The 14,236-nt window shown below is 38.9% G+C and overlaps 1 protein-coding gene across 2 annotated transcripts in view; it reads left to right on the top strand.

The window, feature by feature from the left end:
• The window catches only part of pof1b (POF1B actin binding protein), a 32,292-nt gene extending 20,107 nt beyond the window's left edge, over positions 1-12,185 (top strand). The window contains exons 4-13 of one of the 2 annotated variants that reach the window (XM_083986235.1): positions 640-661; positions 754-834; positions 1,540-1,632; positions 2,670-2,783; positions 3,528-3,680; positions 4,688-4,807; positions 5,283-5,414; positions 5,911-5,984; positions 7,212-7,326; positions 9,244-12,185. In XM_083986235.1, the coding sequence (XP_083842361.1) occupies positions 640-661; positions 754-834; positions 1,540-1,632; positions 2,670-2,783; positions 3,528-3,680; positions 4,688-4,807; positions 5,283-5,414; positions 5,911-5,984; positions 7,212-7,326; positions 9,244-9,249 (910 nt within the window). In that variant the 3' untranslated portion in view covers positions 9,250-12,185. Of the gene's footprint in view, positions 1-639; positions 662-753; positions 835-1,539; positions 1,633-2,669; positions 2,784-3,527; positions 3,681-4,687; positions 4,808-5,282; positions 5,415-5,910; positions 5,985-7,211; positions 7,327-9,197 lie in introns of both variants that reach the window. The other variant, XM_083986234.1, reaches the window with a different exon arrangement.
• The last annotated feature ends 2,051 nt before the right edge of the window (positions 12,186-14,236 follow it).

Genomic DNA, 14,236 nt, shown 5'->3' with positions numbered 1-14,236 from the left:
AAAGTTTTCTCCTCGGCTCAGAGCAGAGCAGAGTGACTGAGAGACCCGTGTTTCGGTCCAAACACTCTATGTAAGTGATTGCTGTGGGAAGATAGAACTATTTAAGACTTATATTAACACAAAAATATCGCTTACTTCTGCTTTAACTATAGTGGCCAAATGTTGAGCTGGTAGGTGGTAACAACCTGTGATGGGATGCATAATTGTCACCACAATCAAAGCTGTTCCTATACTGTCTACTAGTCCTCACAGAAAGTTGACGCAGGAACATTTTAAGCATGAAGGGAACGTGTAAGAGATCAGGAGTCATTCAGTAGAGAAACATATCAATCGACATTGGTGGTTTAAAGCCAATTAAATTTTTGAATGATACATAATCAGTGATTGCCAAGCTTCCAAAAACTGAAAATACATTATTTACGTGGTAGAGGGTTAACACGTTTTACAAGCACCGTTGTGGAAAAGTTGTGTGACCTCAGTGTTGTGGGAACATTTGGTTTTGTTCTCACAATATAACAAATACACTAAATACATTAACCCACCACCACTCAGTGACACTACTGTAGCACACACACTTGCACAGTCATGTTGTTGGTCTCTCATCCTCATTGTTTGTCTTTTCCTCTTTGTGTGTTACAGGAAACAGCTGGATCTCAGCAAGGTGGGAAACAAACCTACATTACTCACATCTGATAAATAACCTGAGCAGACAAAACTCACTGTGTGTGTGTGATTATGTGTGTGTGTGGTCAGGTGGAGAAGGATGAGGTGGAGGCTTTGATTCCCAAAGGGACCACAGAACTGACCAAACAACAGATCCGCTACCTGCTGCAGGTGAGTGACGACATCATTGGACCAGAAGCTGACATACAACTTATCTCTTTCACTCTGCAGTCTAGTATTTTAACAATCTAAGTTCATTCTCTCTCTGTTTGATTCATATCTTATGATGTTTCATTAAAACCCCACTGAATAATTTCAGTTTTTTTTATGCCATAAACAAAACTGTTTTCTCTATTCTGATAAAACAAGATGGATTTTATTTCACATTCTTACAGTAACGTCCAGAATTAATAACGACCATTTGGCTGTTTTTAAAACCTTAAACCCTTTAATCTTGTTTTCATTCTTATTATTTTTTTAATATTTCGCTCTTTTAGTTGAATCACTTCGTGTTTCTTTGTATCCATTATTTAGTTACTTTGTCCTTTCACCAGGTAACACTTAATAGCAGAGCATAGCTATAACCAAACAAACTCTTTGAACACATACAATTCCAAGGCTGGTTTAAAATTTAGTGTATTTGAAACTTTGAATCCATGATCACACATGTTTATATTCCAATGATGGAGGCATTAGTGTTTGTATTTTGTTTGAAGGCACTTTATAAACTCTTATAAACTATAAAATAAACCACAAGGCTTCATATCTTTGCCTGGAAACCATCACTGTTATTTCTCAGACATATGGTATGTAGCTGCTGATGACGGCATACTGCACATGTTCATTCCTGTGTGTGTGTGTGTCTTTGTGTGTTAGACTCGTCTCACTGCTGATAAGAGCATGCGTATGCTGCTGTCCACCTTCAGCAGTCTGAGAGAGGAGCTGCTCCACATGTCCGAGGACCTGCGGGTAAGAGCTGCAGCTGCCCCACAAGAGAAACATCCTCAGAAGCTGAGAGAGTTTGTTTAGATTCTTGTTTTTGTTTCCATAAATCAGTTTACCTCCAGATTAGGGCATACATATCTGTGTATAGTCAATGTGTGATCAACTGTCTACTCTCCGACCAGTAACTGTAGCTGTTAGAGAAGCAGGAGTCTCTGCTTTGACTCTATAGTGACAGCAGAACATAAACAAACAAGCTGTGTCCGTTCAGATCGTCCTTAACGAAGTGGTTGACAAATTTCATCACACAAGAAACGTGACTAAACCCCAGAAAAAAACACCACCAATAGTTATAGTACAATGGTTCTGCCACTTCAGTATATTGTAGTAGCTCTGATGAACTCATGTTAAAGTATCAATAACACAAACATTTCTTGTCATTAGTAAAAATAAAACATTTTAAGTGCAAGTAAAAACATAAAAAGTATAGATAGATAATATGTGTAACAAACAATTTTTTTTCATAATCAGAGGTTTATTACTCCAATCATCTTTTTAATATTGAAGCTTTTTAAAGTACACACTGTTCTGAGATGGTGCTGTGCTGTGAAGTATATGTAATCGAGTAAAGACATGCCAAAAATGGCATATTTGTTGTGGCGCATAATATGCCCAGCCATTGGAACATGTCTCCAACGCATTGTGTACTTTTCATGGTCGTGTGAGTCATTAAATTGCTTTAAATCACATCAGACATGTGTAGGCTTCAGGCCAGATAATATCAGCTCAGTGTTGATTTAGTGTAGTCTTATTATCTTATGGTCTGTTTGCGTTCCTGAAACAATTAGTAGCTCAACCAGAAAGATATGTAACCACTGCATTCACATGTTGTTGTTGTTGTTGTTCATATTTCATCTTTATCAATATTTGCTTTCCGCCAAGAACTTAAGACTGATTGATATGAACTGTGTCCAACATAAAAAGTAATTAATAGAGGAAATGAATCGGAAATCTGATTTGTCTGCTTTTGAAAATGAAAAACCTGCCTGTGTCTCCTGTCACAGCGTCTGGAGAGTGAGAAGGAGGCTCTGGAGAGAGACCTGAGTTTCAAAGTGGACCAGGCTCGGCAGTACGACAGCCTCCTGGAGGCCGTCCGGGAAAACAACAGACAGCTCCAGGTACAGTACACCTGTCTATACAAGACTACTCTGTGTGTGTGTGTGTGTGTGTGTGTGTGTGTGTGTGCTCACTTCATTCATGGAGAAAAGACAATAAAGCTTTTGGTTACAAATCACAATCATTTTCATTAAATTATAATTAACAACTTTGTAGTTCCATAGCCTATTACTTCTATCAGTGTTTATAACACTGTGTCATAGTTATAGTATTATACAGTGTGTTTCATTGTGTCATTTTGCTGGACAAGATGTAAACAGCTTATCCATATTGGTTATTTTTATATTTGACCAAGCACAGTAAATATGTGAGGTCGAAGGTGAAGCAGGAAGTGGCTCAGTAAACTGTAATGAAACAGAGAATTTTAAAATAATGGACAGAGCTACATAAAAAAAAAAAAAAAATCCAAAATTCCAAAATAAAAAAAAGGTCATGCGTTACTCTAATGGACATTTTTTTATCCGTTTTACATGAGAAACAGGTTATTTTCTAGACTTAAACATGTGTATCCTGTACAATTTTATAAGATAAAATACACATAAAGATTTAATATCTGAGTATTTAGTAACAAGTGATATAATATAAATCAAGTGATATAATATAAATCTAAAAAATCTAAATAAATCTACAACTACAGCATCAAAATCACCATCACTTTAATGCATTATTGCAGCACTATCCCACTGTTGATTAGTCAGTCTGTGTGTGTGTGTGTGTGTGTGTGTGTGTGTGTGGTCCTTCTGCAGATGTCTCTGAAGGAAACCACGGCGACCCAGCGCTCCCTGGAGAGTCAGTTGATGAGCACCAAAAGCACCGACTCCAGCCGTGAGTTCAAGGTCAAAGAGCTGGAGGGAAGGATGAGAGCACTGGAGAAGGAGAACGAGTTGCTCCGACAGAAGGTAAAACACCCGCACAAATATACATCCGCCTGAAAAAGTAGACCTCAGAAATCCACCATTTATCAAACATGTGCTGAACCATTAGAAGTTTCTTTGACGTGAAATGTGACTTTCACAATCTGACCAATTGACTGATATTATAAAGTAAGGCAAGGCATGTTTATCTGTATCGCCCATTTTTACGAACAGTTTGTCTCAAGGCGCTTTACATGGCTTTGTTACATGAAACCATTCGCCTCTTTGATCACTGACTGCTCTAACATGAAACTTCTCAAGGCAAAGTTCTTTTTTCTTCATGAAATAAATCAATCAACGTGATGATGGAAAAAAAAGATCAGAAAAAAACAAAAAACCTGTTCACTCTTGTGTAGACTGACTGTTTGGCACCCAGTAAAATGCATAATTCATGTGGGCAAGTATGAACAGAAGGAATATCAACGTATTTGGAAGAACTCTCGCAGTGTATAGCGTCATTGTTCAATAATAATGATCGTGATATAAACAATAATAATATGTCATTATAGAGCAATTTTGTAAACCCAAAATACAAAGTGTTTTGCAATCTGAAATAGAATTATTATTAGAGCAAATAAACTAAAGGCCAAACCTGTGGAAACCTAGAGATGTCACAGGGAAAGTAAATTAATTAATTAATTAATTAATTTCAGATTCTAACCCTAACCCTATAAATAAAGGATTTGTAACAACATCTAATTTACAAAAACAACATTTATGAACACATGCATTGATTAATGAATAAATAATCAATAAATAATGATTCATTAATAAAAAATAATGAAATTAGGAAAACCCTAACCCTAAAATGGAATTACAGACAGAAAATGACTGGATTTCTACAGCTTCTACATCTGCCATACAAACCGTAGATGATGCTACATGGTGATGATTTATGTTTTACACAAATCTTAATGGGGGGATTCAAAAATAAATGTTAACGCTGTGACAATGATGTGATGATTTTCTTTCTTCTTCTCTTTGTTGGTCAGCTCGCAGGCCAAGACAGCAGCGCCACCCTGCACATCAAGACAGAGGAGCTGTCACGTCAGTACAACGAGCAGCTCAGCTCCATCAGAGTAGAGAAAGACCAGGAGTTACAGAGGCTGAGGGTGAGAGTGATGACACCAGACTGTGGGATGGATTTAACGAAGTTTCCTCTTTATCTACAACTACCTGCAGCAGTGATGATGACGTTCCTTAACTTCATCTTTAGCATTCACTTATTTGCTTATGAGTTAATGTTAGCATGCTAGCACACTTAGCTATGATACATCCACCGTCCTGCAGCAGGCAGGTCACATAAACCAGAAAACATCAGTCACAATACACAAGTATAGTACAAATATAAAATATGCTAAATGAAAAAAGACAACTTCATTTTGTTGCACTCAGAATTATAAAGTGTGCTTGTTAATATTCAATGAATAAAACCACTATAATATATGCAGGAAAACATTTTATTTATGAGGCCTAATATGCAACATTTAAAGACAAAAAAAACTAAAAATGCTACTTCCGCTGGGATCTAGGAGAACAGATCTGGAGGCAGAATATTGTCATTAACATACTTCATTTTGCCTCTAGACCCAGATAACACGAATCCAGACGGAGGTGACCAGTGACAAGTCGGCCGCAGAGAAAAGTCTCCAGCTGAAGATCTCCGAGCTGTTGGGCACGCTGGAGCAGCGGCAGACCACCATCACCCGGCAGGAGGAGGTGCGTAACGCAACACGCCCACACATACCAAACTCTGAATGAGCAGGTGTTTGTGTGCATGTGTGTGTGTGTAATGTGTATGCAGTCATGCAGAAAGAAATTGAGTGTGTGACTTACCTGGAAGGAAGCATGTAAATAAAACATTTAAAAAGACGCCTGGTTTTTGTTACAGAAACCCTTGTACAACCTGATCCAGGTGCCAACTTGAGTTATTTTATTTCACTGATCAGTTTTCACCCTTCAGGTCCAACTGCATTCTGAGTGCTGCTTCAGCAGAAGCAGGTTGTCGTTAAATCTCAGGAATGTTTCGGTGACCTCAAGGCACTGGCATCACACACCTATGCTACAGTTTCTCACACACACAAACAATTAAAGAGGGGGTTAATTTGCATTTAAGGAGAGAGGAGGATCTGTGTGGAAACAGGATTAAATTAAAGAGTTAAACAACCACCGTACCTGTCACCTGGCCTGACCTTTGACCTCTTGTGGCCCTCAGGAGATCAGGAGGCTGTTGCATGAGAAGAGCGAAAGTTCCAAGAACCAGGTCACCAAGACCATCATCACCAAGAGGTACAACACCACCACACATGGGACCCAGTTACATGTTTTACTCTGCACTACATTATATAAACAATTACTAGATTATCAAATGTAATTGTTTCAGCCTCATAACCTCTGTAATCTGTTAATAACATATCTTTTTGAAAATCATTTTTTGGAGGATTTCCTGATGTCCTGAAACGATTACAGTCTTCCAGAAAATAATTATCAAGTTAACTGATGGAAATCATTACAGAAAATCACAGGCTTCATCAGTTTTAAAAACTAAAAGTTTTCTCTAGAACAATTATCATAAATGCTGCCTGATGAAGTAGGATCACATATAATGGGCTCAATACCATTATTATATATCAGGCATTCAATACCATTTCCAGTTCAGAAACAAACGGTAAACTGTTACATAAAATTAATTTTAGCTTGAACATCTTTTGTCTTTTTTCATATGTGGTTGCTTGTGTATACAATATCGAATAATCACATAATTTAAAAATAAAAAAATAAAACTGCTCCATTAGGCAGCTGATAGTCCAAATTCACTTGTATATTTCAGGTATTTCAGGCTGGAATTGCTTCACAAATGAGCAAAGGAACAACACAACAAAAGAACAAGTCACTTCACGTTACTTAATCCATTTTGACATTTGAAGGCTGAACGTTGATGTTTAAAGTGGTTCAACAAAGCTGGACATGTTTCAATCTTATCGTATTATTTTAATCTGATAACTGATTAAATGCTCTTGCTCTTGCCAGTTTGCCTGGACAAACAGGAACTGGTTCTGTGACAATCGATTGACCCATTTAAGTGGCTCTAAATAGGTTTGTAGTCAGCTTATAATTAAACTGAATTCAGCCTGGAGTCGCACTGTTACAATGGACAGTAATGTATAAAGTCAGAGATTAGCATGTCAAACACTAGAAAACATCCACAGGAATTTCTCAAACTGGTCCCACAGCCTGATTCTTTATTCCCATTGTTACACTGCAGAGCTAAAAACAGGCAATAATCCAATAATATGGCACTGTCAGCTTGTCAGAGCTGCAAAGCTCAAATCAGAAAACCTTATTTAGCCGTAACTGGCAAAGAAACAATTGGTGGAGAAGGTAGAAGGTAGGATAACAAATAAAATCAAATTAATATCTGACTGTTGGGTGTTAAAACTCTCCACTCAAATCTGTTAGTTTGACTAATTGAACATGTCTGTGTGTGTGTGTCTGTGTGTGTCTGTGTGTGTGTAGGTACAGGAACCAGTACCCCATCCTTGGTCTGCTCGGTGATGACTACCTGGCCACCTCCCCCATCAAAGAGGCCAAGACCATCGTCATTGAGAAAACTGGAGAGATTATCAAACAGGTAAAAACAGGAAGGTAGAGGTTAGCTTCAAAAGCAGGTGACATTAGCTTCCTATTAAAGCTCAACATGGAGCAACAGGAACGGTCGTGTGGTATCTAGATGCGAACAACCATCTTAGACCCCCTCCTTAAAACTGCAGCAGACATTCAGCTGCTGCTCTGAGTGACGACTCTGTTCATTTACGTGTCTCTGTGCTAAATTCTGTTCCCACCGACGGTAACACAGAGTCGACCTTCACCGGGTTGCACCACATTCAACACCCACATAAAGAAGGGAGGGACCTAGAGGCCAGAGCATAGGGCTGGTGACACTGCATATAACAATACATACAAGTACATTTACCTTTTTTAATGAATTACACTCAGTTTTAAGAGTTTCTAGTTTATTTTAGTTTAAATTAGTTTGTATTTAAGTAAATACCTTTTCACATCAAGGTCTGGATAAATTAAATGCACCCACAAAGGTTTGGAAAAGTAGCATTGAGTATTGCTCAATTCGGTGCTGTCCTGATGGTCTTAAATCAGGGTCTGGACTGTAAGGCTTCTTTGTTTACTGGTAAATTAGAGACTGGTTTGTAATCAGATGAACTAGCGCCACCCTCTGATCAAAAGGTGCAACTGCAGACAGATTCAATGTTTTTTTTTTTTTTTATCTGATCTGTATTTTAAGTAATACATTAAAATGTAGCTGTATGATATTAGGACTAATGTACTGTAGGTGCAACATACTGCCTGGACAGCATTACTGAAGAAATGTATGTTGCTTTAAGATGTGTGATTGAAAACCATCTTGGCTGACTTTTACAGTATCTGAGTTTTGGAGTTCCTATACACATCCTACAGTCATTAAATTTAAAAATTACAGCAGCCACTTTGAAGATCTGGTTCAATGTAAAATAAATAATAAAACCGCACTGCAGTCTGAGTATCGCCTTTGAATCTTAATCTTATATGCTCCAAGTTCAGTCGGGAAAACTTTCTAAGGTGGGAAGCAGAAATAATGAGTCTGAATTTTCTCATTTCCTACAAGTTTAAATGCAGCACAACATCTGTGCATCAACCCACATTGCTTGAGGTTTCAGTTTGATATCAGGTTGAACAAAATTAGTCCTACAAAGTAGGTCTAATAAATTCTGATTTAATTGTAATAAATTAAAATGTGTGTTTCTTTTTTTAATCAGCTGGTTCTTTTTTTTTTAGTAAATGCCATCCTCTTATCAGTGCTATATAAATAACTAAAACATCAGTCATGTCACTTCAGCTGTTAATGTGAGACAGCCACAGGGCAATGCAATAACATGAAATACTCATCACTAAATGAGAAAAATACATTTTAAAGTTAAAAAGTATTTTCAGAGTGGAGTAAAAAATACCAGATTTGACTGACATCACATTTTAATGATGTGTTGGTTGATACAACAACTAGTGGGAAGTAAAATCAAACATTTATAAAATAAAACACAAGTGGGTTTAAGCTCTAAATCACAAAACCATTTAAAAACTGCACACCCACATAGTGTGCATAGAAGTTTGCACACCCACAATAGTGAGTACAACAGTGTGTGACAAAGGAAAGTATCTGACAGCTGCCATTAAAGGACCAATATGAAGGATTTTGTGACATCTAGTGGTGAGGTTGCAGATCACAACCACACTGGTTCTTTAATACTAACCTTTGTTTTCACTGCACGGCTGCTATTTTTAGCAGAAAACTCCTCCTGTTTTTGTTTTTTTTACTGTGTTTAATTTGTTTAATGTTTACTTACTGTTTTTTTTCTTTTCTTTTCTTTTCTATTTTTTTTTTTTTAAACCGACCAGTAATTTGTTCAAAGACATAACAGCTGTACTTGTGTTTTGTTTATTTCGAAACAGGAAATCATTACAACCCCTTAAAAGACACACTGCTTCTCTCCGACAGGAATGATTGAACGACAAGAAGAAGATGACCACCTCCCCACCCCCTCTAAACTTGCATGCTCCCCCTCCCCTCCCTTCCTCTCCCTCTTCCTCAGGGCTTCCAGGGACTGTGGTGGTTGAATACCCCCCTCTCCTCTGCCAGCAAATTAGGGACCACTAATTTAATTAAGATCCAAATTGGATTTGTTTGGGGTGACGGTGTAAAAAAAAAAAAAGGGAAACAATCTACAAACGAAAACCAGCTTTAGGTAATTAAGGTGGCATCTATGTTGCAATCATGTCAACTGGGAACTGGGAATTTATGAAAATAAAAGCTAAGATGATGGATTTGACATTAATTTTCTCACCTTTATTATTTTACTCTGCATAAAAACATCAATAAATGGCACAATTAACCTATTAAAACATACCACTGGAACAAAAACATATTCTAACAATAATAATAAACTAATAAACTCTCACCAGAGGTAACACAAGGCATACAGTGGTTCTATGACAAACAGAAAATGATATGATATCCAGGTAAATACAGTGCATGATAGCTCTCTGCAGTAGGGTTGGGAAAGGTGTGGAATTCATATTGCTCATTATTGAATCACTGAACTTGTGATTCTGTATTATACTGCAAGATAGTCATCTGTGATACATGGCAGTGTGTGTTCCCTGAAAAGGAAAAACACATTAAACGTCAGATAAACATAAAGATATTTGTACTTATAGTTGTTCATGGAAGTAATGAGATTAAATTAAGCCAACACTAAAGTGTCAGGAGGAAGTAAAAAAAGTGGCAGCTGCCTCAGTATCACAGAGACTGTGTTGTCATATAATACTATATGAATTATTTGTCCCAACCCTACTCAGCAGGTGAGCTAATAAGCAACAGCGAGGCTGCATTTGGCTCCACATGGATGCTGTCTTCCCTCCTCTATATTTCAGGGATTGAAAATCAGTTCCAGGCGAAGTACAGAATAATTTCATGTAGAGGTGAAATCATGTCCATGGCTGTATCCATGTTGGCATCACGGTGGTTTCTGCCTTGAGGTCTTACACCTCTAATGAACACATACATTACAGATAAAGTAGAGAAGCGTGATGTTGCACTACAGGAAATAATGCTCAATAAGGTAGATCAGTAGAAATGTATTAGTATGTTGATTCAGTGACTTTCGCTATTTCGATAGTTTTCTAAGTATCTTACTTCAACCATAGTTCACCTTCCCAAAGGTGAACACATATAACTTTCAAAAATTAGTATATTGTGATTAAAATTAGAATAGAGAAGAGAAAAACTCCACCAGTTGATCACCTTGATGCTGACCTTACAAACATCTTACATTCAAGTTAGGTTCAGTTTCATCATCACTTCTTGTAGTCAACCACTAGGGGGAGTCACCGACAGGAAGACAATGTACTAAAGTGGAACCACATGCAGCCAATGCTTAGAGAGTCTCAGCTTCCAGTTGGCACTGATGCACACTGAGCCCAGACTGGTAATGTAGAATGAGACCCTCCTGAAAGCCACCACAGCCCTGCTACCCATGGGGAAGAGGAAGTGGATTCCTATTTTGCATGTAAATATTTATATATAATTAAGACGGGCATGCTCAGTGAATGTTTTCTCCAGTGTGACTGTAGAGCAGCCCTCCCTCCTGTGATACGGTTTGTGGAACATTTTAAGAAATGGTGTTCTTGTTTTCATGATAATTGGGAGTTTGTATGTGTATCTCATGTGTTTGTATGACTGTGGAATCTGGGCTGGGGGTTAGTGTGATGTATCACACCCATGAGAGGAAAATCAAGCTTGCGCCAACTCCCATGGGTGTCACTATACATCGCAGTGGGCGGGTAGGGGATTTTAAGTGGATGTATGGAACTGGAGCATGATTCAATGGGGTTTTTGTGATGGTGGAAGAAAATGTTAAAGCACAATATTATTTTAAATGTCAAGTGAGTCTTTTCTTTTCCTGGTTGCGTCTGTTCAGGCTCTGTGTCCACCAGGTTCTCATCTTTAAGGTGCTGCAGTCTGTTTCACCAGCTGATTTGCAGCTCGACTTCACGGTTCACAGAAAACAATGTAAACAAGCTGCTTGCCTTCACTTATTTTTAATAGGGCTGAGCATTGAGCTTCAATACCTTTATCCACTGATTCAATTGGTTCCATGCTTTTGAGGACTAAATAAATAAGTAAAGCATCATTGAGCCAATACCAACGATAAGCATTCCTGGCAAGATCTAATGATGCTAATTATAGGCTGTTAAAAATGTTTGAATTTGTACTGTTATGTGTAGTGTAATTCAATTTTCTAAAATGGAAATTGGATTTGATCAGAAAAAGACTAGGTATTGAAGTCAAGGTATCAGTTTCAGGACTGATATTGCACAATGCCCAGCCCTAACATCTAGTAATTGTTGTGGTTGTTTTTTGTCTGATTCACACTGCACATTGAGTCAAACTATAGATCTTGCCTGATTAACTGCCGTAACTTAAAGCTATAGTGCGTAACTTCTACGTGTCTGTAAATATGTTTCACCCAAGCCACTACAAGAGGAGATGATACAACGCTGATTAAGCCGTTCGGCTCCTCTAACACCTCGCAGTATTGTTCTTTTTGTATTTGGTGTCTTTGGCGACATTCCCGCGCTGGCGCACAGGAAATAATGGTGCGTTCCAGGCAACCCGTAACTCGTGTTTTTCCGACCTGTGAACTCGTATCAGTTTGATCTGGTACAAGTTCACGGGGCGGAAGTTACGAGTGGTTGTTATAGTGCACTTTTCACGGGTAACAGGTCGGAAAAACACGAGTTACGGGTTGCCTGGAACGCTACAAAGTCGTAAGTTGTGACTTGAAGTCGTAAGTTACGGTTTCAAAAGCATAATGCGTTCTACTCGGTTTTACCTGACAACGAGAAGGGAGGGGGGAGGAGAGCGCTGCTAGAAGCAACATAGTGGAGAACCAAGGGGGCAGTTGTGGGTCTGAGAAGTGAAGCTCACTTCCGCGTTCAAAAAACTGCAATCCCCTCGAATTCCTCTGGGGGCTGGTGTCAGAAGGGAGCATTCCCCATAGACCCCCATGTTAAAATCGCCGATTTTACATCCTCAGTAAACATTTTAAAAGCCTGGTGTCAGAACGTTTTTTTGTTTCAATCGGGAGCGTGCCTATGTTCCCACAGCCCTATGTTCCCACAGCCCTATGTTCCCACGGCCCTATGTTCCCACAGTTCTAAGGTTTTCCTCAAAATTAGGCCCTATGTTCCCACTGGACTCTCTCTACCTATCTGGACTCTATCTATCTGGCCTGTCTAGCCTCTACCGGGTCTTTTTACTAAACTTAACCAACTCTTTTCTTCATTGCCTAAACACAACCAATGGTGGGACCAAAGGGCTGTGGGAACATAGGGCCTAATTTTCAGTGACAACAAAAGTTAGAAATGTGGGAACATAGGGCTGTGGGAACATAGGGCTGTGGGAACATAGGAATGACCCCGTTTCAATCGATAGTTTCTACCCCCGCACACACTCTGGGGGGGGTGAATTTTTTTTTAACTCTACCGTTTTACTGTTATTAGGTTAAAACTCTGACCAATTAGGGCGCGTAAACGTTGAGTGACAGGTCCGAGCAGCTCCGTGGATCCAACATGGCGCTGTCCAGGCCGCCATATTTGAGTCACAAAAACGACTCCCCAAAACCAATGGGTGACGTCACGGACGCTACGTCCATTCTTTTTACAGTCTATGTGGAGAACCCGAAGAAGCGACCAAGAGGTTCAGAAGTGGATCCTACTAAAAAGAAAAAACCTTCCCGTTCGGCAGAAGGTCTGTTGGCAAAGAAAGAGAGTGACAAACGGTAGTGGTGGGGAGGGGAGGGGCGGGTTACACCGGGCCATACGCCATATTGAGGTGCCGGGCGTATCGTTGTAATAATGTAGAAATCCTCTATGGGGCGATAGAAGTTGCGCACCATAGCTTTAAATGTTTGTGTTTGTGCAACAGATTATATAAATATGTTGTAACTGGTTGAACAGGCTGCAGCGCCATAAGATGCACCACCGTCTTATCACCATCCACCATCACCATCCTAACAAGCGCCATGCACATTCCCTGGTAACATTTGATTAACACTAGTGACAGGAGAGAGCCGCCCAGTGGACACAGAGCCACATCTCTGTAGGAATGCTTTAAAATGATTTTGACGATTGCAGAACTTCAAGTGCCTTATTTTTGTTTATAATGTTAGCAAGGCAACGTTAGGGCAGCATCAGCGTTTGGTTGTGAAGAATATCCAATGTCATTTTCAAGCAGCATCAGACCAGTACGTCCTACCTGGGTAACCTCTGAGAAAACCAAACGCTGCCTCACTTGAGGATAACTTTTACACTGAGCTAAATTAGCTGGTAGCTAATCTACAAATAGATCTCAACATATATTTTTGTAATGCAAAAAGATTTTCTTTTATTTTTCAGTCCAAGAGGGTTCGGCCTGCTCGCTTTGGCTGTGTGGCCTCTGTCTTTTTCAATACCGAATGTTTGAGCTGTGATAGATCATGATTAAAATCAGTGATGTGTCTTTGCATAAGTTCTCCTGGTTTGCTTTTTACTGCACTGCTATCCCTATGGTAATTTTAAAGGGTCATGATTGACGCAGCACAGGTTTAACCTCCCAGTGTCTTATAGCGCACTCCATTTATTTAGGAATATGGACTCAGGAATGACGTCACATCCAAGTTGACCGTATTCTTGCTCCAAGTTTGGAACTAGTCGGAAAAGCAACCCTTTTGTTAGCTATTCTCATGAGCATTGTTGGCCAATACTTGATAACAACATACTGTACAGTACAAATTGCTTTTGTGGATGAAAGCAGTGTAATAAAATGTCTTCAAATAGCAGTTGCACAATACTGTTGAGACTTATAAAATGACACAAAAACAAGACTACTTGACTAATAAACCTTGTAATGGTAAAAAGTAGTTGCTAACAGTGTCATTAATAACTGTTTA

Source organism: Trachurus trachurus (assembly GCF_905171665.1).
Source record: "Trachurus trachurus genome assembly, chromosome: 14".
Lineage (NCBI taxonomy): Eukaryota > Metazoa > Chordata > Actinopteri > Carangiformes > Carangidae > Trachurus > Trachurus trachurus.
This window is presented reverse-complemented; position numbering and strand designations above follow the sequence as displayed.